Source organism: Podarcis raffonei, chromosome 17, assembly GCF_027172205.1.
Source record: "Podarcis raffonei isolate rPodRaf1 chromosome 17, rPodRaf1.pri, whole genome shotgun sequence".
Classification (NCBI taxonomy): Eukaryota; Metazoa; Chordata; class Lepidosauria; order Squamata; family Lacertidae; genus Podarcis; species Podarcis raffonei.
The window spans coordinates 31,395,387-31,418,752 of record NC_070618.1 but is presented as its reverse complement, the minus strand read 5'-3'; the positions used below and the strand labels follow the sequence as shown (position 1 = coordinate 31,418,752).

Sequence of the window (23,366 nt, the reverse complement as noted above, 5' to 3'; positions counted from 1 at the left end):
GAGGCCTCAGCTACTTGTTTATTTGTCTCTGCAACCTGTTTAGCTAGGTTTTCCAGAGATGCATTAATTTTACCAAGTGCCTGAGCCAATAGGTCTTCTGATGTCATAGCTTTTGACTTAACTTGCGAAGCAGCAGCTCCCACTGTGCCTGCTGCTCCGGATGTTGAAGCCCTTCTCTGCTGTGTAATGTCAGTTTTGTATTGTCTACCAGACCTGGTAGTCTTTTCCTGTGTCAGCTCTATCTTCCCTTTCTCATTTGCCATAGCACTCCCATACAAAATCCAAGGTCAGTCTCACGCCTGGTAACTTTGTTTTGAAAAGGAATTTTCCAGGCTAAGTTGCTTAGTGGCTTAATAATTGTTACAACATAATCTCCTCTAGGGGGACACACTTCCAACTTCACTTGCAACTTTTAAAACAAATATAGTCCTTATAAGTCCCCCTTATCCCCTAAAGAGCCACAGTTTCAATTAAAAGTTACTTTTTGGTCCAAATCAGTTCAAAAAGCAATTGTATCCTTTCACAGAGTATCAGTATTCTTTACCCTTAACGTGTTGACAGCTGTCAAAGGCAGGCAGTCCGTTCCCAGGTTTTGGAGGCAGCAGATATAGCTTTACTTCCCTCTTTCCTTGCAGGTAAATAATGCTCAAAATTCTCCCCTCCACCCCTGCAAACAGGAGGGGGATCGCTTTTTTGGTGTTGGATTTGGAATATTTAAAAGACGTCTTTCAAAGTTACAGCTTTACAATCTCTTTGCTTTGCTCTATTTACAAGTCGGGAAGGCAGACTTCCTGTTTATACCTTTCCCGTTTCGGTACCAAATTTACTCAATTTTTCTTCAATTTTTATTTCTTGCTCCTACTCACGGGTAGTTGCTTTGAGTCCCAATTGTCCAGAAAGAAATCGGCGCTCTCCGACCATGGCTTGCGGCTTCGCTCCGCGAAGAGGGTAGACAACTCTCAGCTCCGCGCCGCTCACCCCCGTTCCGTTCGGAAGCCTTTAAAAAGGCTCCTTCGCAGTGGGGGGGGGTGCAAATGGAGCCCGCCGAGTCTCCGTGCTCACAGGCTTCACCGCCTGTGATTTCTTCGGGTCTCCGCTTCGCTGCAGCGGCCAGACCCAGACCTCGCAGAGCCGGTTCCCTCCGGAGCTCAGAGGGAACCCGCCATTAGTCGCTGGCGCTGACCAGAAGTCGAGAAAAACTTAACACCGATTGAAAGAGAGAAGTTTCAGAATGAAACAGGACTGACTGTGGTTAACAAAGTGAAATACCTGGGGATTAATATGACAGCTAAAAATGGGAATTTGTTTAAAGATAATTATGAAAAATGTTGGGCTGAAGTGAAAAAAGACTTAGAAATTTGGTCAAATTTGAAGCTTTCCTTGTTGGGTCGAATTGCAGCTATAAAGATGAATGTATTGCCTAGAATGTTGTTTTTGTTTCAAACATTGCAAATTGTGGACAGGATGGACTGTTTCAAGAAGTGGCAGAAAGATATTTCTAGATTTGTCTGGCAGGGCAAGAAGCCTAGAATAAAATTTAAGATATTAACTGATGTAAAGGAAAGGGGTGGATTTGCCCTGCCAGACTTCAAACTCTATTATGAATCAGCAGCATTCTGCTGGTTGAAAGACTGGCTGCTTCTTGAGAATACAGACATTTTGGATTTAGAAGGTTTTAACAACGTTTTTGGGTGGCATGCATATTTGTGGTACGACAAGGTTAAAGCACATAAAGCATTTAAAAACCATATTGTCAGGAAAGCATTGTTTAATGTTTGGATTAGATATAAGGATTTATTGGAAAATAAAACCCCAAGGTGGTTGTCACCAATGGAGGCTAAGGCTCAGAAAAAACTTAACATGGAGGCCAAATGGCCAAAATATTGGGAAATTTTGGAGCAAGAAGGGGACAGACTGAAATTGCAGAGTTTTGAGAAATTAAAAGATAAAGTGCAAGACTGGCTTCATTATTATCAGATAATGGAGGCTTACAATTTGGATAAGAAAGTTGCCTTCCAGGTGGAAAAATCCAAATTGGAAACAGAACTGTTAGAACCCAAAACTAAGACTTTGTCAAAAATGTATAATTTGCTGTTGAAATGGAATACTCAGGATGAGACGGTTAAATCTGCAATGATTAAATGGGCACAAGACGTTGGACATAATATTATGTTTGCTGACTGGGAACAGTTATGGACCACAGGTATGAAGTTTACGGCATGTAATGCCTTAAGAGAGAATATTATGAAAATGATATACAGGTGGTACATGACCCCAGTCAAGCTTGCAAAAGTCTATCATTTGCCCGATAATAAATGTTGGAAATGTAAGGAAAACGAAGGTACATTCTTTCACCTTTGGTGGACGTGCCCTAGGATTAAGGCTTTCTGGGAAATGATATATAATGAATTGAAAAAGGTATTTAAATATACCTTCTTGAAGAAACCAGAGGCCTTTCTCTTGGGCATGGTCGGCCAATTGGTGTCAAAGAAGGACAGAACGTTTTTTATGTATGCTACAACAGCAGCAAGAATACTTATTGCAAAGTATTGGAAGACGCAGGATTTACCCACTCTGGAAGAATGGCAGATGAAGATGATTGTATGGGATTGGCAGAAATGACTGGCAGAATCCGTGACCAGGGAGAAGAGTCGGCGGAAGAAGACTGGAAGAAATTTAAGGATTATTTACAGAAATATTGTAAAATTAAAGAATGTTGAATGATGTTGGATTGAAATTAAGGGGTTTCCAGCTGTAATGTTTTGAGATAAGGATTTGCTGAGTAAATAATTTGAATTGGAATACAAGAAGGGGAGGTATGAGGAGGTCAGGGAAATATGTCATTGAAAATTAAGGATTGAGAACTGTATGTGTGTTTTTTTGTTTTTTCTTTTTGTTTGTATAAAATTGGAAACTTAATAAATATCTTTATTAAAAATAAAAAAAGACACTGGTAATCTTTGCTTCTTCCAGTACACTGGCATTAGTTCGCCTGTCTTCCCCAGTGAGCGTGAGTATGAGTGTGTATGCATATGTGTGTGGGTAAAAGAGCAAGATATTCTATGTCTGATGGGTGTGAACTGCAAGTGTGTGTGTTAAATGCCCAGTGCATGTGTGGCATGTGAGTGTATCAGTATACTGACCACATCCCTTGCTGCACCCCTCATAGGGCTGGCTGACCATCAAAGCAGCTGTCTGGCTAAAGAAAGGTTAGCCATCCCTTCTCTGCAAGGCTCTGCATGTTTCCCTTAAGGCTACCAGGAACAGAGCAAATCAAGTAGAGACAACAATATGCCTAAATTGTACCAGCTGCAGAATTTGACTGGTATAGAACTCGGGCGAGGGCAAATGAGTTCACATGTGCAGGTCAGATGTGTCCTCTTGGCGGCTTTCCTCGTCACCCCCTCCTCACAGCCCTTGAAGACGGGATTCCTGTGTATGTGATCACTGTCCCACTCTGCTGTGTCCAATGCAGGATCTGTGGCTCCCATATTTTAACGTGACGACAGACATCACAGCTTCCGCCATGCGAGTCCACAAAGATGGTAAGTGTGTATTTCCTCTTCTGGCACAGGGGGCTTGGGTTCGAAACACACACACTCACTCACCAGGCCCCTGAAGTTCAGCGACGGCCCATGATGTCCAAACACTTCTGGCCTCGAACCCCCCAATTGGAAGGAAATGTGGTTTCGGGAATGCCCTAGAGAGAGGCCCCTGGGGTGTTGGAGATAATGAGGCTGAAGGGGAAACGGGTGTCTCCAGAGAACCCTGGTTTCCTGCTCAAAATAGGTCTGTTGCACTGCTGTTGTTCTTCCAGGCCTCAGTTTTGGTTCTTGCCCGCATCCCCATTTGAGGATCATAACACTCAATTCCTGGCACAGGAAGAGGTGTGGTGGTCCTACTGATGTACCCTTAGAGTCTCCTGCAGAATCCCAGGCCCCTCAGGTTGGGGGGTACAGATGTGAGGGCCTGTTGCTTGCCCAAGCAAGAGCAGGCTGCCTCACCCTGCCCCTGAATATGCACAATTTTCTGTGGCAGATGCTTCCCTTCAGTTCTCAGTGCCACCCAACGCCCCTTTCGCAGCCAAGACAATACGCCCTTCAGAGCAAAGCCTCGTTTAATGGACAACATTTTGCGGAGGAGGGAAGCCTTGAGAAGCCACAATAAAACATATTTACATCATGACACCACAGCAGGAAGGACCCAGGGGGTGATTGAGATAGAGAGAAATAGATATATAAAAGATTGATAATGGGGGGGGTGTCCTTGCGAGGGCCACACAAAAAATTGGGGGAAGCAGATGCGGCCTACAGGCCACCAGTTAACTATCCTGCTTTAGAGAGAAGTTTCTTCTTTCCAAAGATCCTGGCCAGGCCTTTAAGGCCTCACACTTGTCTCTGGTCAAAGAGCCCCCACATGAGAGCAAGGCCCGAGTTTCTTTCTCTCCTACCAACACAATCTGGTGAAGTTAGGTCTTCAGCTTGCTGAAAGGCAGGCCAGGAGAAGCTGAGAAGACCTAGGTCACCGCCCAAATCTAGGGTGGCCCCTCAGGGTGGCTAGCCTTTCCTTAATATAGAAGACTTGGCTGGACATGTGTCCTTCTCATCCTGCCTTTCTCTAGAGCAGCCTTTCTCCACCTGTGGGTCCCCAGATGTTGTTGAACTACAACTCCCATCACCCCTAGTTGGCAAGGCCAGAGCTCGGGGATGATGGGAGTTGTAGTCCAACAACATCTGGGGACCCACAGGTTGCTGCTCTAGAGGCAACTAGAGAAGGTCAGAAAGAACTAAGGTTGCACCTACTTCCCTTGGATTGCAAAAAGGGGCGTTTTGGGGGGCAGGGAGACAGGGGTTTGTTGAGTCCTGGCATTCATTGGGTCCCATTCCTCCATCTCCAATGGCAGTGCTGGCAGAGCGAAGAGAGCACTCTGTGATCTGTTTTACCACTGCCTCCTCGCTCTCCAGCCCAACCTTGGGGGCCTGCTTTCCTTGTAACCCTTCTGCTCTGCACTAAACTCACTAACTGTTGCCATATTTGCGCCGGGTTCCCATGTCATGGGGGAGCCAGGCGGCAAGAGGGGGCTACAGCCCTCCCCTCCCTGCCTTCCCAAGGGGGGAGAGGCAGTGGGTGCTTGCCAGCTGCGTCCTGCCGGGGCAGAGAAAGGTGGGCAAGCGGTCTTAACGCAGTGAACTGCAATGAATGAATGAGCTTTGTAACCTGCTTCAGAAGGGGGATGGATCGTGTCTGGGGCAGAGAAGGGAGGCGGGGGGTGTTGCCGTGTCCCCTCCGGGCCCTACTGTTGCAAACATCAGATCTCACCTGGGACATTGTCACAGCAGCCGTGCCCGTCTGCAGGGCAGGGGTACCGGGAGGCTATAACTGCCTGGCTTTCTTCATTCTCTGCCCACTTTTCTGTCCTTCCTAACACAGCTAACACCTTCTTCCCCATCCCCAGGTAGTCAGGCTGTGTGTGTGTGTGCACGTTTGTGTGTGCGTACAGTGGTACCTCAGGTTACAGACGCTTCAGGTTACAGACTCCCCTAACCCAGAAATAGTACCTCGGGTTAAGAACTTTGCTTCAGGATGAGAACAGAAATCGCACGGCGGCAGCGGGAGGCCCCATTAGCTAAAGTGGTGCTTCAGGTTAAGAACAGTTTCAGGTTAAGAACGGACCTCCAGAACGAATTAAGTTCTTAACCCGAGATACCACTGTATATATCTTTTCATACCTAGGGAGCCGGATCTTTCAAACTAACGTGGAGGAGGGGGCTTTATTGCAGATCATGCCATCTGCAAGAGGTTGGCTATAGAGCAGCGTTTCCCAGACTCCAGCTGTTTTTAGACCACAACTCCCATCATCCCTAGCTAGCAGGGTCAGTGGTCAAGGATAATGGGAATTGTAGTCAAAAAAATAGCTGAAGAGGAGACCCAAGTTTGGGAAACCCTGCAGAGGAAAGCTGGAGTGTGCTATGTTCTCTTCTTTGGGGGGCTGAAAATCCCAGTGTTTCCTATGAAGTGCTGCTCCTGGTAGCACCCTGCTCTCTAGTCTGGGAGTGGGGAGCCAACCAAGGCAGGGCTGGTTATCTGCTGCTGCCTTAGACTTGCCAGCAATGGTGGTGGCAGTCTGTCTTCATCATGTCGGCTGCTAAAGGACTCCAACACTCCTCTGTGCAAAGTCCCCTGGGAGAGTCTCCTTCTGACCCCCCTACTGAAGGGGATGTCTCACCTCTCTCTGGTTGTTGTGTTGTTGGTTTAGTGGCCTTGTGTTTCCTTGAACTGTTTAGGTGGTTCGTCACCCAGAGAACCCTGGTTAGGGCTGACTGCTAACCTCAAGAAACAAATCAATCTCATTGCAACCCCCATTCCATGAAACATAAGTACCTCGTCGTTTTTGCCCTAATCCTGCTCATTATGATCCAGGTAACTATGGTTGCTGCTCCATAGGCAGGGGCTCTCTGGTTTCCCAGTGATTTGGGATCCAGAACCAGCCTCCCTGTTTTGGAACTCTGCCATCTCTTGGCCATGATGGCTGCCCTGAAGACTCTGCCATGTCCTTTACTCGAGCGATGGAGAGCTTCAGGTCCTCAGGCCTAATTTGGCATGCTGTACCGTAGAGGTTGGGACGTGGGTGGTGCTGTGGGTTAAACCACAGAGCCTAGGACTTGCCGATCAGAAGGTTGGTGGTTCGAATCCCCCCATTGCTCGGTCCCTGCTCCTGCCAACCTAGCAGTTCGAAAGCACATCAAAGTGCAAGTAGATAAATAGGTACCGCTCCGGCGGGAAGGTAAACGGCGTTTCCGTGCGCTGCTCTGGCGTACAGCTTCCGGGTCATGTGGCTAGCATGACTAAGCCACTTCTGGCAAACCAGAGCAGCCCACAGAAACACCGTTTACCTTCCCACTGGAGCAGTACCTATTTATCTACTTGCACTTTGACATGCTTTGAAACTGCTAGGTTGGCAGGAGCAGGGACCAAGCAACAGGAGCCCTCCCCGTCGCAGGGATTCAGACCACCGACCTTTCGATCGGCAAGCCCTAGGCTCTGTGGTTTAGACCACAGCGCCACCCGCGTCCCCTCAGATGCTACTTAGAGCTTAAACAGGAGGAGAGGCCAGGAAACAAATTCAGTGACACGGCACAGCAGTGGGTAGGTGGCAGAGTTCTGCAAGAGATAGGAAGCACAGCCACATTCCCAGAGGGCAGGATTTTAGCAAGAAGCCTGTTGTTTCATGGCCTCTCACATCGAATGGATTGATGGATGCACACCCTGGTCCTCCTCCAGTGAAGAAAGCCTTCCCAGAATCCTTTTCTCCACCCTCACTCCCCCACCACGTGCACGTTGTATTTCTGAAGCTTCTGTCATGATGTCATTTCCTGTCCTGTGCTCCTTCCCCTCCCCCTTCCCCTCCCCTCTCTCCCTTTGATTGAATCTCCCATCTTCCATCCGGCAGGGAGCGTGTGGCGCTACGTCCGAGCCAGTGCATCTTACACCCCTTATTTGCCTCCTCTCTGCGACCCCAAGGACAGTCACTTGCTTGTGGATGGCTGCTATGTTAACAATGTCCCAGGTCAGCATCGCGTTCGCCTCGCTACCTTGGCTGCTGGGCGCAGTGGGGATGGAGACAGTCAGTTGACTTGGGACACGCTTTCCACCCTTCCGAACCGCTGCCGCCGCCCTTTGTCTGCTACAGCAAGCCTGTCTCCTGCCCACGGGCACCCTTTCCCCAGGCTGGCGGTTCTGCATGGCAAGGGAAGCTGGCTCACCGTGGAGGACCATTCCCAATATGGGAAGGCGGGCCGAGATGGAACAGTTCTTCCCTACTGCTGCTGCTGGGCTTAGAAGGGGAGGCAAATTGGTACCGTGTTTTTCGCTCTATAGGACGCACTTTTTCCCATCCAAAAATGAAGGGGAAATGTGTGTGCGTCCTATGGAGCGAATGCAGGCTCCTTGGCTCCCCCCGCGCTCTGGAGGCTTCGCGTTGCTTTCGCTGAAGCCGCCTGAACTCCCACTGCGCTCCGGGGGCTTCAGGCAGCTATCTGCAAGCCTTTGGAGCGCAGCGGGAGTTCCCGCTGCGCTCTGAAGGCTTGCGGATAGCCGCCTGAAGCCTGGAGAGCGAGGGGGGTCGGTGCACACCGATCCCTCTTGCTCTCCAGGCTTCGCTTCTCTGGAGAGGCGCTGCACAGTTTTCCCTCTCTGCGCAGCGCCCCTTCAGCCAAGCGGGAAGAGAAATGGAAGGGGCTCTGAGCAGAGAGGGGGAGAATTATTTTTTTCCTGTTCTCCCCCTCCTATGGTCCGGTGCGTCCTATAGAGTGAAAAATACGGTAGGTTTGGGGCCGGAAGTGTTTGCCCTAAGAGAGCCATGCAGAATTCTCCCGCCAGGGGAAAGGTGGCCTTGGGAGCCGTGCTGTGGGCCTCTCTCTCCATCCCTCTTCCGAAGGGCTCGTTGCTGCTCTGGGTTTCTCTCTGTTCTACTGATTGCATTTGTTCCCACATTGGTTAGGCTCGCTGTGGCGGTACGTGCGAGCTAGCATGACCCTTTCCGGGTACCTACCGCCACTCTGCGACCCCAAGGACGGCAATTTGCTGATGGATGGCGGCTACATCAACAACCTCCCAGGCAAGTATCGGCCGGTCACAGAGGAAAAGGAGCAGGGTTGTGGAAACCCCGCCTTGCCTCCCGACCCCCTGAAACGTCTCATTTTCATCAGCAGCTGGCATCCACCTTTAGCAGCCCGCGCGAGGAGGACACGGGCTGGGATTGGGGAATCGACTAAAGCCTTGCCTTGCCCAAAGTTATGGAAGTGAGCAAGCAGTAATGGCCTGGGAACTCTGTGTGTGCCTTATGATGGCTGCCGCTCACACAAAGGGATTCTCCCTAATAAACTAACATGTGCTGTTGGGAAGAGTATGCAGAAAATGTCAGTGCTGAATTCCACATCCCCTGAGCTGAGGGAGGGCAGGATGAGGCTGCCCAGGACTGCTAGCCGTTATATATTTACTTATTGAAATTATAGGGACGCGGGTGGCGCTGTGGGTAAAACCTCAGTGCCTAGGACTTGCCGATCGCATGGTCGGCGGTTCGAATCCCCGCGGCAGGGTGCGCTCCAGTCGTTCGGTCCCAGCGCCTGCCAACCTAGCAGTTCGAAAGCACCTCCGGGTGCAAGTAGATAAATAGGGACCGCTTACCAGCGGGAAGGTAAACAGCGTTCTGTGTGCTGCGCTGGCTCGCCAGATGCAGCTTGTCACGCTGGCCACGTGACCCGGAAGTGTCTGCGGACAGCGCTGGCTCCCGGCCTATAGAGTGAGATGAGCGCACAACCCTAGAGTCTGGCAAGACTGGCCTGTACGGGCAGGGGTACCTTTACCTTTTTATTGAAATTATATACCGCCCTATACCAAGGGGCACCCCAGGGCGATTTACAGAATAAATGGCGGTTCACAGAATAGCGGGTATGCTGTGCCTCTGGGGCCGGAGGCAGCCGTACATCTGAATTCCATTTGCTTGGAATCACGAGCAGAGTGCTCTCACGCTCGAATCCTGCTTGCAGGTTTCTAACAGGCCCCTGTGGCCATTTTGAGAGCAGGAAGCTGGACTGAGCTGGTCATCCAGGAGTCCCTTTTTATAGTGCAGTCATAAGAGGAAGGCATCGTATGGTCACAGTTCATACCTGCTTGTGACTTCATCTCCCGCAGGTCTCCTGCCTGCCCCGTCGCTCCTCAGTGTCAGTGAGGGGAAAACCTGTGTGGGAGTTCCACATGCTCATTTCTATTTATTCAGAGAAGGAGAGAGAGGAGAAGAATTGTTGAGTTAGAAGGGACCCCAAGCGTCATCCAGTCCAAGCCCCTGTAATGCAGGAATCTCAGCTAAAGCATCCTTGACAGATGGCCATCCAAATTCTGCTTAAAAACCTATCTCTGGATGGAGAGTGTTCTGCTGTCAAGCAGCTCTTACCCTCACAAACTTCTTCCTGATGTTTAGTCAGAATCTCCTTTCTTGCGATAATAATAATAATAATAATAATAATACAGTGGTACCTCGGGTTACAGATGCTTCAGGTTACATACGCTTCAGGTTACAGACTCTGCTAACCCAGAAATAGTACCTTGGGTTAAGAACGTTGCTTCAAGATGAGAACAGAAATCGTGCAGCGGCAGCGGGAGGCCCCATTAGCTAAAGTGGCACCTCAGGTTGAGAACAGTTTCAGGTTAAGAACGGACCTCCAGAACAAATTAAGTTCTTAACCCGAGGTACCACTGTAATAATAATAATAATAATAATAATAATAATAATAATAATAATAATTTTTTATTTATACTCTGCCCTTCCCGGTTTAAAAACCGGGCTCGGGGCGGCTAACAGCAAATATAAAACATTGATTAAAATGCGACTTAGAAACAGCATAAAATACAACATAAAATGCAGCATCAATATCAATAAAATTCTAAAATTCAGGTGTCTTTTTTTTGAGGGGGGACCCAGTCAGTAGACATCAAATGATCATCAGGGCTAACTGGCCAAGTTGGTCCTACTAGGGCCAGCAAGGAGACATGGGAAGAATTTAAATGTGGGGTCCCAGAAAGGGTTTCTTCAAAGGGAATAGAAGATTAGGCTAATTCAAATTGAAGGCCAGGCGGAATAGCTCTGTCTTACAGGCCCTGCGGAAGATCAAGTCCTATTTGAAGATAGCTATCAGATCTCCTCTCAGTTTCCTCTTTTCTCTTCTTGTCCCTCTGCTTCAGGTGGTTTGCTTCTCTGAATGAACAACAACAGTTTGTTTTTGTTTAAAAAATCATGTCAGATCAGTGACAGGAGAAACTTCCAGCCAGCATACAACCAAAAGGTCTGAAAGGGCTGAGAAAATACAAGGGGATTTCACTCACACACAAAAAACCCCCCAAGCAGAACAGCGTTGGCACCAGCCGAGTCTCCCAGAGGAGCGCATTCTAAATCTGGGGCACCACAACCAGGAAAGCCTTGTGCCAGATTGTTCATTTTACATTTCCAAATATAACGTTTTCATTTTATCTCTGCAGCTAATTAGGACTAACATTTTTGTACACCATCCACCTATGAGCATTTCCTGTGCAAGTCCCATTCAGTGTTCCAGGAAAATTATGCCCCTACGCCAATCATGATTTCTTTAAAGGAAAAAGAAAAAACTAATAGTCATGCCACAGAAAAATCACTTTGGAGCCTTTGCACATCTCAGATTTGGGACACCTCAACCAGAAGGGCCCTATCCTGGATTGCTAGGCATTGCCCATTGCTTTTTTTAAAAAAGAAAAAATCGCAATCCTTGCCTGTAATAGTGGAGGAATAAAACCCAGAACCAGACATGGGTCTTCCTCAAAAGCTGTCACACAGTTCAGAACAAAGAGGCTGCCTGATTATGGTCCCTCATTCCCCTGTGTCAATTTTCTGGTGCAAATTCTCCCCAACCACTCTGGAACTGTTGTTGTTCACAGAGCAAAAGATATAGGGACGACACACACACACACACACACACTATGTGTATGTATATGTATATGTATATGTATATGTATATGTATATGTATATGTATATGTATATATATGCCTGTTTGTTTTCCCCTCTGTCACTGATGGGAGCCCAGGTGGGCAGGATTTTCAGTTGGGAAAGGGTTAAAAGAACCTTTCTGCCTCAGTCTCAGTTCATATCAGCCCTGTCCCAAAGCATGACTACTTTTAGCAAAAGAAAGACGACGCTAGAAGATTGGATGGTGACTCTTCCGCACTGCACTTAGTTTGGCTCTGAGTATTCACCAGACTATAATTCCCAGGTTTCCTCCCAAGTTTGCACTGCAGATGGACTTATGATGGGTTACTTCCTATTTTGCCCAGTGCCTGCACTGCAAGAGGCAGGTATGTAACACAGCAGAAGGAAAATGTGGGCGTCCTCTTGTTCTCAAGATCTTGTGCAGCAATGCCCACTCCGGAGCAACGGCTGGGCCACAAGGCAGCCCTTTCAAAAGTCATTTCACGTAGGCTACTGCATGTTGCTGGACATATGTGTTTCTGCTTCTGGTCTATTGCTGAACTCTCTCTTAATGCTTATCCTTACCTTGCCTTTGTAAAATTCAGACTCGTGGTTTTTCTTCCTCTGTTTGGTGGAGCTGACGCACACTCATAGTTTCTTTTCTTCCTTTCGTATCTCAGGAAAGGCTGTTGATGTGTTCCGGGTCTTCTTTTATCTCTGTAGCCTTTGTCTGATCTCCCCCCTGCCCTGTTCCCTCCATTCTCAGCTTCCCTCCAGATTTGTGATAACGAAATTGCAACCTCCTGGACAAGGTCATCTCAGTGCGGATGCTTCCCCCAAGTGGCCTTGGTTTTGTCCAATACTTCTGTCCCTGCAGCCTTGGTTTTCTGTGCTTGCAGCACCCGATTGGCCTGATTGACTGGTGCTCAGCTGCAACCAGAGCTCTTGTGATGGCTGAGCAATAAAAAGCCATGCTCTGATACCAGAACAGATGACGCATTCTTTCAATATGAATCTCCCCCTCCAAAACATCTCCCTCTCCTTAGCCACTCAGCACCTTCAGAGATGTCACCATTCACTGCCCATGTGGTTGTTTTTCTAAATCTATTCAACACTGTAAGGGCTAGAAAAATATTTTAAAGAAAGTTCACAATGCTGAATCCAATTGTATGCTAGACATTAAACGCAGTGGATGCCAGTTTAGACTTTTCTTCAAACCACATGTGAGCAAGATGTTGAATCCGAATGGGGACTTGTTAAAAGAAATGGTTGAAAACCATTTTGCGAACCTGATCAACTAATGATTTAGCATCCCTGGATGTTAAATTTCAGGTTCTTTCATTTCCTAGAGCTTATAGGAAGGGAGTCTGGGTGAGGGGCTTGGCTCGGCTACCTTAACTGCCCCTCTGCAAGCTATGCTGCCGTTCCTCCAATTCAGGCAGGCCGGTAAGCTCAAGCTGCCTTGCTGAGCGAAGCCAAAGGACAAGTTGGCCTGGTTTACTGGCTCGCATTTCCCTTCTCCAAAAACCAATAGAGAAAAGAGATGGTGCTGTCTCGTGAGGCTGCTTAGCTACTGGCCCAAAGTTTCGGCATCTTTAATAGCTGTGCAGCTAAAAAGAGATTTGGCAGGTGACTCCAGCGACTCTTCCATCCACTCACAAACCCTAAAGAGGTTTGAAACGAGAGAGATTCCCCTTCTGCAACTCAGGGTACCGGCAACGCTCTGCCCTCTCCCACCACAGCTCTCTGATATTGTTGTGATGCTCTTAGGCATCTCCTGTGGCCGATCCCTTCGGAAATCCAGGTTGCTTCCATCTCCCTGAGGCACCTCTCTCTTTTTCTCCCCTTGATGCAGCTGACATTGCCCGCAACATGGGTGCCAAGACGGTGATTGCCATCGATGTGGGTAGTCAGGATGAAACAGACCTGTGCAACTACGGAGACTGCCTGTCCGGTTGGTGGCTGCTTTGGAAGCGCCTCAACCCCTGGGCTGAAAAGGTCAAGGTAAGCCCACTCCACAACTTCCTGGTGAAGATTCCTGTCTAGGTGGGGCTCATTAGTTACCAATCTGTCACATCATTCTTCTTTCTAGGCTTTCAAAAGTTGTTGAATCTCTTGTTTGTTGTCTAGAAAGCACGAATTGGGAAGAAGTCTTCCACCGTAGCATCACTTCAAAGATAATAACTCTAGTAATGCATTTTAGGACCTTTTCAAATATTGTTGGAGGGGTGGTCCTCTAAATGCGTAGATCTTTTCTTTGTGAGGGATCCAGTGACTTTTTTGCACCAGAATGCCAGTGTAAATAGCGAAACATTAATTACTCACATTACTGCTTTTATATGTTGCGATATAGAACTAGATGATTAGGGACGCGGGTGGCGCTGTGATCTAAACCACTGAGCCTCTTGGGCCTGCAGATCATGAGGTTGGCGGTTCAAATCCCCTGCCACGGGTGAGCTCCCATTGCTCTGTCCCAGCTCCTGCCAACCTAGCAGTTCAAAAGCACACCAGTGCAAGTAGATAAATAGGTACAGCTGTGACAGGAAAGTAAACAGCGTTTCCGTGCGCTCTGGTTTCCGTCACAGTGCAGCAGAATGTGGCAGCTAGACTGGTGACTGGGAGTGGCCACCGAGACCACATAACACCAGTCCTAAAAACCCTTCATTGGCTCCCAGTACATTTCCAAGCACAAATCAAAGTGTTAGTGCTGACCTTTAAAGCCCTAAACGGCCTCAGCTCAGTATACCTGAAGGATATCCCCATCGTTCAGCCCAGACACTAAGGTCTAGCATTGATGGCCTTCTGGCGGTTCCCTCACTTTGAGAAGTGAAGTTACAGGAAACCAGGCAGAGGGCCTTCTTGGTAGTGGCACCCGCCCTGTGGAACGCCCTCCTATCAGATGTCAAAGAAATAAACAGCTACCTGACTTAGGAAACATCTGAAGGCAGCCCTGTTTAGGGAAGTTTTTAAAGTTTGGTGTTTTATTGTGTTTTTAATATTCTGTGCCCAGAGTGGCTGGGGAAACCCAGCCAGACGGGTGGAGTATAAATAAATTATTATTATTATTATTATTATTATTATTATTATTCCTTGCACTACGCAAGGTTTGGGGGAAAACAGGGAATTGGGGAAATGGCCAGAGGGAAAACACACACACAGGCACCTCGTCTCTTTGTGGCCACAGAGTGCCTTTGCCCTTTCCTTCCAGGTGCCGGACATGGCCGAAATCCAGTCCCGCCTGGCCTATGTTTCTTGCGTGCGGCAGCTGGAGGTGGTGAAGAGCAGTTCGTACTGTGAGTACATCCGCCCTCCCATCGATCGCTTCAAAACCATGGACTTCGGCAAGTTTGACGAAATCTACGTGAGTCCTGGGACCCCAGCTGGGCCTGTTCACATCCTCAGATATTAGAAGGGTCATCCAATCATAATGTCTGCGAAGGGCAGGAGGACAGCTTCATCCTGCTGACCCACGGAGCTGGAAGGGGCCAACTCTCTGATCAGGAGAGAGGGATAGATACAGTGTTCCTGGCGAGAAATCTGTTCTTCCTTTTCAGAAGGCTAAACCTCTCCAGACCACGCATACCTCCTTAGGAGAGTTGAGCCTTGGAAGGGATTCCCAGTGTTCAGTCTAAACCTGGTGCTTGTAGCTGGCAAGGTCAGACACAGGGGAGTCTAAGCTGTGTCTTCACAGTGCTCAAATTCTTGAAAGAAAGAGATGTCAGGCCTCCTGGCCGCCGACAAAAGATTGGCGTCATCTCCAGTTGCCGGGTGGGACGCGGGTGGCGCTGTGGTCTAAACCACTGAGCCCAGAGCTTGCCGATCAGAAGGTCGGCAGTTTGAATCCCCGCGACGGGGTGAGCTCCCGTCGCTCTCTCCCTGCTCCTGCCAACCTAGCAGTTTGAAAGCACATCAAAGTGCAAGTAGATAAATAGGTACCGCTCCAGCGGGAAGGTAAACGGTGTTTTCGTGCGCTGCTCTGGTTTGCCAGAAGCGGCTTAGTCATGCTGGCCACATGACCCGGAAGCTGTACGCCGGCTCCCTCGGCCAATAAAGCGAGATGAGCGCCGCAACCCCAGAGTCGTTCGCGACTGGACCTAATGGTCAGGGGTACCTTTACCTTTACCAGTTGCCAGGTGGGGTGCAAATTAATTGCCAGCCCCGGAAATTGTGCTCATCTCCTTGAAACTCTTTTGGAGTCCTTTCATTTATTTATTTGGTTTTTCGAATTACAGTCTTACAATCACATCTCCAACGTACAACAAACAAGATTCCTCGGAATCTCCTGCACTTCCCTCCTCCCCTTTGTGGGTCCTATTGCTAGTCATTTCCTCCTGCATCTTTTTTAATACTCCAAATATTTTACATCTCCGTTATATCCAAAATTCACCATTAAACTACAAGTGTTGCTCCAATCCTGCTAACAAATTTAACTGTTTACAATGGTTTTTAAGATAAATTATACATTTTCCCCATTCTTTATTTAAAAATGTAAGATAAGTTATAAAGTTTCCCCATTCTATATTAAAAATTTTGGTCTTCCTGGTTTCTGATTCTTCCTGTCATTTTAGCCATTTCGGCATAATCCATCAATTTAATCTGTCATTCTTCTCTGGCCGGGACTTTATCTTCTTTCCACCTCTGGGTCAATAACCTCTGAGTCCTTGGATGTTCTTTAAAGTTTCTTCACTGTTTTGTATGACAAGGGACCCCCACCCCACCCACACGTTTGTTTCAAATTCTGTGTGACGTGTCGTTTCTATGGCAACTGTAGTCTCCAGTCAAAATGTCTTGGGGTCTACTGCAAAACCCCCAGAAGAACCTTCTTGAAACTTCCCTATAAACCCAGGAAACTCTGAATTGACTTTCCTCTGCCCTTCTCCCATAGGACGTAGGGTACCAGCATGGGAAGGTGGTGTTTGACGGCTGGTGCCGTGGCGACATCATCGAAAAAATGGTCAAGGATCGGCATTCGGCAGACTTCTATGAGAGTAAACGCATGGATGTAAGTGTGGGGATGGGGGATTGGGAAGGAGCCAAAACAGCCCTCACCTGGGGCCCTTTCTGCTGGGCCCAGTTCTGGTTGTCTCGACTCAAAAAAGGTACGGAGGAGCTGGAAAATCCAGGAGAGGGCATCCGAGAAGTTTTTAATGTTTGGTGTTTTATCGTGTTTTTAATATTCTGTTGGGAGCCGCCCAGAGCAGCTGGAACAAAACCCCCGTGAAGGAAGATTGCAGGGTTTGGGACTTTTCAGTTTATGGAGAAGGCGAGTCAGCGATTACACGATAGAAGTTTGTAAAATGATACACAGTACAGTCATACCTTGGGTTGAAGTAGCTTCGGGATAAGTATTTTCGGGTTGTGTGCTGCGTCGACCCGGAAGTAACGGAGCGCGCTACTTCCGGGTTTCGCTGCTCGCGCATGCGCAGTCAAAATGCCGTTGCGCGCATGCGCATAAGCAGTGAATCGCAATCCACGCAGACGTGGGTTGCGTTCGCTTCTGGATTCGAACAGGGCTCCGGAACGGATCCTGTTCGCATCCAGAGGTACCACTGTACAGTGAAGGCAGATAGAGAAAAGTTTCTCTCTCTCGTAATTAATGCTCAAACTCTTGGACGTCGAACGAAGCCGAATGTTGGAAGATCCAGGACGGATGAAAGAAAGGACTTCTTCATGCAGCACTTAGTTAAATTATGGAAATCATTCCCACAGGAGTCACTAATGGCCCCCAACATAGATGGCTTTAAAAGAGGATTAGGCCAGTTCATGGAGGAGAGGGCTATCAGTAGCTACTTGCCAGGGTGGCTATGGTCTTCTCTCCACAGTTGGAGCCAATAAATGCTTCTGAATACCAGTGTATTCAGTGTATTCTTGTGCTCCAGCCCTGCCTGTGGGTTTGCCACAAGCCACTGTGAGTATAGGATGCTGGACTCGATAGGCTGTCGGCCTGATCCGGCAAGCTCTTCCTATAGACTTCAGTTCTTAGCTCCAGGCCCCACTTTATGCAAAATAAGAAAGTGTCGCTCAGAATATTGGACGTACATAGGACCTTTTGTGACAGGGCAGAAAATAAATCCAAATACAGTGGTACATCGGGTTACATATGTTTCAGGTTACATACGCTTCAGGTTACAGACTCCGCTAACCCAGAAATAGTACCTCAGGTTAAGAACTTTGCTTCAGGGTGAGAACAGAAATCGTGCTCTGGCTGCGCGGCAGCAGCAGGAGGCCCCATTAGCTAAAGTTGGTGCTTCAGGTTAAGAACAGTTTCAGGTTAAGAACGAACCTCTGGAACGAATTAAGTACTTAACTCGAGGTACCACTGTATGTAAATAAATCTTCCCTACTGGAATGATTTGCTTCAAAACTAGGGAACGTTTTGCAGGCAGAACACCAACCACCCTGATTTTGCACCTCCTAATTACAGTTGTACCTTGGAAATCAAACAGCTTAGTTCTCGAACATTTTTGCCCCCGAACCCCGCACCCCCAGAAGTGACTATTGCGGTTTGCGAACTAATTTTGGAAGCCGAACATCTGACAGGGCTTCCGTGGCTTCCAATTGGCTGCAGGAGCTTCCTGCAACCAATCGGAAGCCGCACTTTGGTTTCCAAATGTTTTGGAAGTCAAACAGACTTCCGGAACGGATTCCGTTCCACTTCCAAGGTACGGCTGTACTGGCACGCACAAATTCCCTTCCACCTCTGTGTTGTGCGAAGACGGTCTCAGCTGCTCTGGCAACTTCCTTTCCTTTCCTCAGGTACTGATGTGCCCCAGCGCAGGATTCACAGACCTGGCTGAGATTGTGTCTCGCATCGAGCCAGCCAAGAGCTACCTGTCAGACAGCTATGCCGATGGTGAGTACTTATCGCTTAGCAGGTTCAACTTAGTTCAGGTCCTGCTTTTAGCAATGGACTCGGGATGCTTCCAGCTGGAGGCATTTGTGAGCAGAATGTGGCATGCCTGACACCACAGTTCCCACGTACATCAAATTAGCAAGTATATCTCTATGTACATCAAGAAACCAGTGGCAAGACCTTAGCAAGGTTTGCTGGTGTTTGTTTTACCTCGCTCTTTCGTGCACGCAAGCACACACACACACACACACACACACACACACACACAAATAGGATGTGGGAGCACATCTGGAAATTTACAGCAGCAGTGGGAGGTTGGGCTGAGGGAAGGGTGCTGCTTTTTGTACAGCAACCAAAACCACAGCAATGAAGCTTCTTCTGTGTGCCTGCAAACCAGGGGAAGAGTCAGACTACTTGACTGAGTACGAGGACGAAGGAATGGACACTGTGCGAGAGGAAGAAGGGCAGGAGCTGCTCTTTGCCCCAGCAGAGCCGAATGCTGTCTTTGAAACAGTGAGTCGCCAAAGTACTCTGATTACAGGGCAGCCTGTGAAAATGTTCGTCTGTAGCTATAAATAAGCAAAATAAGTTTCCTCTGAGTGTAAGAGCCAGCCTGTGCAAGGGAGCCAAAGTCTAGCCTTGAACTCTAGAGGGGGACATGGCTTCCCTTTTCCTGGGTCAGGGGCATCCAAGGCTGCCCAACTGCTCATCCCTTGCTTGGGGCATCTTCACCAGCAAAACTGTCCCGCTGGTGCAGAGCATCTTTCAGGGACTGGATGGAGGAGGAGTGGTGGGAACTGAACCCTCCTCTTCCTGAACCTCCCCGAGAAGAGGAGGACAGCATAGAGTTAGAACAGCGGTTTGCAGAAGGGCATAGTTCAGAGGCTGCAGTGGGGAGAAGCTGGGAAATATTGGGAAAGGAGCTGGAAGAAGCAGACCAGGGGAGAGACAGCTGACAGGCTCAGTGTCTTTAGAAAGCATGCCAGACCCCCCCCCCAGGACCCGGCATGCATTGAGAGTAGTGGAACAGAAAGCTCAGAGGCAGAGAGCACAGATTAGCGGGCGCAGGGATGATGTAGAATAGGAGAGACAGAGGGGTGGGGATTTACTCGGAACAACACCATTACTGCAATATAGAGGCACTTTCCAAAGCCTCTCTCTGTGTTTATTGAATAAAGGACTTGGTAAGAACTCTTCTAGAGGGATGCGAGTGGCACTGTGGGTCAAACCACAGAGTCTAGGAGTTGCCGATCAGAAGGTCGGTGGTTCGAATCCCTGTGACGGGGTGAGCTCCTGTTGCTCGGTCCCTGCTCCTGCCAACCTAGCAGTTTGAAAGCACATCAAATAGGTACCACTCCGGCAGGAAGGTAAACGGCGTTTCTGTGCGCTGCTCTGGTTTGCCAGAAGCGGCTCAGTCATGCTGGCCACATGACTGGGAAGCTGTACGCCGGCTCTCTCGACCAATAAAGTGAGATGAGCGCCGCAACCCCAGAGTCAGCCACGACTGGACCTAATGGTCAGGGGTCCCTTTACCTTTTAAGAACTCTTGTTGTCTACTCCTTGGCTGCCCACCATGGGAAGGATCAGATTCCCTAGAAGCCTGACAGCATCCCACTGGTGCGCCTGCCATGATGGCAAGGTTTCTGTTCTCCTGCCAGATTGCCCTACGGTCGCCACGCCTTCGATACTGGATCCCACCCTGAATGTCACATCAAGTCAATGCCTCTCTGCGGTTCTCTTCCGTAAACGCTGGTTTCACAGCAGCATTTCCCCCTTCTTTCAGGATGAGGAAAAGAGCCTACGATATCGCCGTGGGACTCATCAGGAAGCCGCTGCCCTTCCGACTACCCCCACTCCCTGAGAGGGGTGCTGCTACTTGAGCTAGAAAAACTGAGACCAAACCTTGCACTTGCCCTCCTGGGAGCTGCAGCAAGGAGCCCTCCAGATCACACCATTTGTAACTTTCTGCCGCCTGGCTGGCAGGCACGCTGGCATCCCTGCAGGGCCCTGGTGTGCTCCTTGATCCTCTTGCGCCACGTCAGAAGGTGACCCGCTGGATGGAACTGTAGACCTCCCAGCACAAACTGAAGGATGCTGCCAAGCAGATGCTGCTCAGAGTTACCTGCCCAGGTGTGGGGATGGAGCCGGCCACTCTGGCGCCTGAGTGCGTTCAGGGCTCCTTGGCTGGACCGCTGCCTTTCTCCTCCAGCTTTCCCCTACTTGAAACAGCCCTGAAGTGGGCCAGAGAGTGGGGAAGGGGAGGAGAGGGCAGCATTTTACTTACACTACACTCCATTTTTAGGAAGGGGCCAGGGAAAAGACATTGCAGATTCCTCCTGCGTTGGCCTAGTACCACGAGGGACCGGTTTCGAATCCTGCCCATCCCCAGGCAGTGCCCTTTTAGCCCAACCAGCTTAGGGAGGGATCTTGCACAGTGACAAAAGGGAGGCTCTCTCTGATGCTGAGCATTCCTAGTCAAAGCATTAACAGTTATGGAAGAACCACCGCCGTGAATAGGGTACAGAAACATACCTTGTTCCTATGTTGACTTAACTTAATCCTGCTTTGAGCTGAGCCCTGACACTCCTTGGCATTTATGTTCCTAGCCTGCCTGAGGTTTTGGGCTGTGGCCACATAGACTGTTCTTTATTTTATATTTAAAAAGGGGAAAAAGAAACTTATGAAAAACTCACTTTTTCTTTGCTTCAGATTTACAGGAAAGAAATGCAGGGCTTATGTTTGGCGGGGAGGGGGGTATTTATCATGTACTGTATTTATTTATTCCCTTTCCCCCTGGAATGCAAAAGTGCTGCCCGCGTGGTTGTCTGGCAGCCCCCCATCCAGGCCTTGACCAGACCCAGGTCTGCTCATCTGCACTCAAACCATACATATCCTGGGACCATAAGGTATCTACATTACAAGAAAACAGAGGCAGCAAGTTGCCCCCAAGATTGAGGGGACCTAGCGTGCATGGCTCCCCTAGATTTGGCATGCCTGCAAGGAAAACTTCGGGGGGGGCATAGCAGTTATCGCCTTCAAAGCCACCCTTCTTTCAAGAAGATCATTCAAAAGCATTCTGCAAAAAAGGAGCTTTCAAGGTAGGCAGCTGACAGGTAGGGTAAGAGAAAGGGCAATTGAATCTTAGGCCTCTGACATTATTATTATTATTATTATTTAGAATTTATATACCACCCTATACCTGGGGGTCTCAGGGCGGTTCACAGAATAAAATCAAGATACAAAACCACAAAATACCTAATAAAAATAAAAACTACCCACCAAAAAACATATTTTTAAAGGGCATAGGATGTAAATTGGATCAACCAAAGGCCTGATTAAAAAGGAGCGTTTTTGCCTGGTGCCTAAAGGTGTCCAATGAAGGCGCCCCGCGAACTTCCCTGGGGAGAGCATTCCACAGACGGGGAGCCACTGCAGAGAAGACCTCTCAAGGAGGAGGCACACGAAGGAGGGCCTCAGAAGATGATCTCAGAGTCCGGGTAGGCTCATATGGAAAGAGGTGGTCCTTGAGATATTGCGGTCCTGAGCTGTTTAGAAATGCAATAAATAGAAATGCATGCTAGAAATGCAATACTAGTGGGCAGTGGAGATAAAGATCAGGCTGCCAGGTGGCAGGAATAGAGCCTGAAAAGGTTAGATGTCGAAGCTTGGCTTCAGCCTCTGGGATTCTGTGCTTGGGTGGCACTTGGTGTATGTGTGCCTGTGTGTGAGTGATTGTCAGCAGTGCAGCCAGCTGGGTGGAAAGGGGGACAGGACACAGGGCTGGAGAAGTGATAAGAGGCACACGGCCACCGGGGCAGCTGGCTGTTTCCGCCACCTCTTCTGATTCTGGGCTTGACTTCTTGGCATCGGGCAAGAACCAGGCTGCTGATTAGACAGAGGCAGCTTCCTGTGCAGACCCAAGACAGGGTGTGCAATGTGCTTTTCCTGCCCATCTTGTGCACCCAGGATCTTCCCTTCCTTCCGGCCTGGCACTCAAATAAACACTTAGCAGCCTCTCCCCCTATTGCTGACCCCCAACCTCTAGTGCAGGGGGTGGGGATCTAACCTGTGTCTTTCCAGATGTTCCTGAACTACTATTTCCATTGTCTCTGACCATTGACCATGCAGGCCAGGGCTCCTGGGGTGGAAACGAGGGGGCTCACATGAGCCACCCCCACCCAGGAAGCAACATGGACTGATTTTTAAAAAATCTATTCATGTTGAATGTGTGCTGTCTTGACACAGATGGGTGACCCAGGTGAGTCTGTGGTTTCTCGGGGCAGCAGGTAAGATCTTGCCGCACCTTGCCTCTTCTCCTTGGCACATCTTTTTTGTCGATAGCCTATGGGGCTCCTCTGGGTGTTTCACAGGGCAGGGGCCACTACTGAGAAGGCCCTCTGCCTGGTTCCCTGTAACCTCACTTCTCGCAGTGAGAGAACTGCCAGAAGGCCCTCGGCGATGGACCTCAGTGCCCGGGCTGAACGATGGGGGTGGAGACGCTCCTTCAGGCATACTGGGCCGAGGCCGTTTAGGGCTTTAAAGGTCAGCACCAACACTTTGGCCAATGTGATCAGCATAGCAGCAACTTGATAGGCAAACATTTAATCCAAAGAAAATTGTTTTGCTGCCTGAGTGTTTGATTGTGTTCCTCTTTGCCAGAAGGTTAAAAACGTAGCAAGGCTTGACCGCTGAACTAATCCTCTGCCCAGACCTCTACAGCTGCTGTCACCACATGACTTCCTACTGGAAAAGGATGGTTGTCAAAGAGGTTGCCTAGTATGCACCTGTGCATTTAATTGTTTACATTTCTAAGCTGCCCTTAAAAATGGCTATGAATATCGTAAAATGGCAATGCATTCAGCTGCCATATATATCTCACAAAGGCAGAAATCTGTGCAGATTGCTGCTGTTATGCAGGTAGGATTCATCCACACACCAGCAAATTCAGGTTTGTGCAATGAACCTGGGTGCTGCTGCTGGAAAAGAACAACAACAGACTTCTGCCCATAAGAAAAGTG

At 48.8% G+C, this 23,366-nt stretch overlaps 1 protein-coding gene across 5 annotated transcripts in view; it reads left to right on the top strand.

Moving 5' to 3' along the window:
* PNPLA6 (patatin like phospholipase domain containing 6) overlaps positions 1 to 21,021 on the top strand; it is an 85,432-nt gene extending 64,411 nt beyond the window's left edge. For 2 of the 5 annotated variants that reach the window (XM_053371348.1, XM_053371352.1), the window contains exons 29-37: positions 3,476 to 3,545; positions 7,451 to 7,567; positions 8,501 to 8,617; positions 13,351 to 13,499; positions 14,704 to 14,856; positions 16,381 to 16,497; positions 18,252 to 18,348; positions 18,746 to 18,861; positions 20,132 to 21,021. In XM_053371348.1, coding sequence (XP_053227323.1) covers positions 3,476 to 3,545; positions 7,451 to 7,567; positions 8,501 to 8,617; positions 13,351 to 13,499; positions 14,704 to 14,856; positions 16,381 to 16,497; positions 18,252 to 18,348; positions 18,746 to 18,861; positions 20,132 to 20,209 — 1,014 coding nt within the window. In that variant the 3' untranslated portion in view covers positions 20,210 to 21,021. The remainder of the gene's footprint in view (positions 1 to 3,475; positions 3,546 to 7,450; positions 7,568 to 8,500; positions 8,618 to 13,350; positions 13,500 to 14,703; positions 14,857 to 16,380; positions 16,498 to 18,251; positions 18,349 to 18,745; positions 18,862 to 20,131) is intronic. The other 3 variants (XM_053371349.1, XM_053371350.1, XM_053371351.1) reach the window with 3 other exon arrangements.
* Positions 21,022 to 23,366: the final 2,345 nt, after the last annotated feature.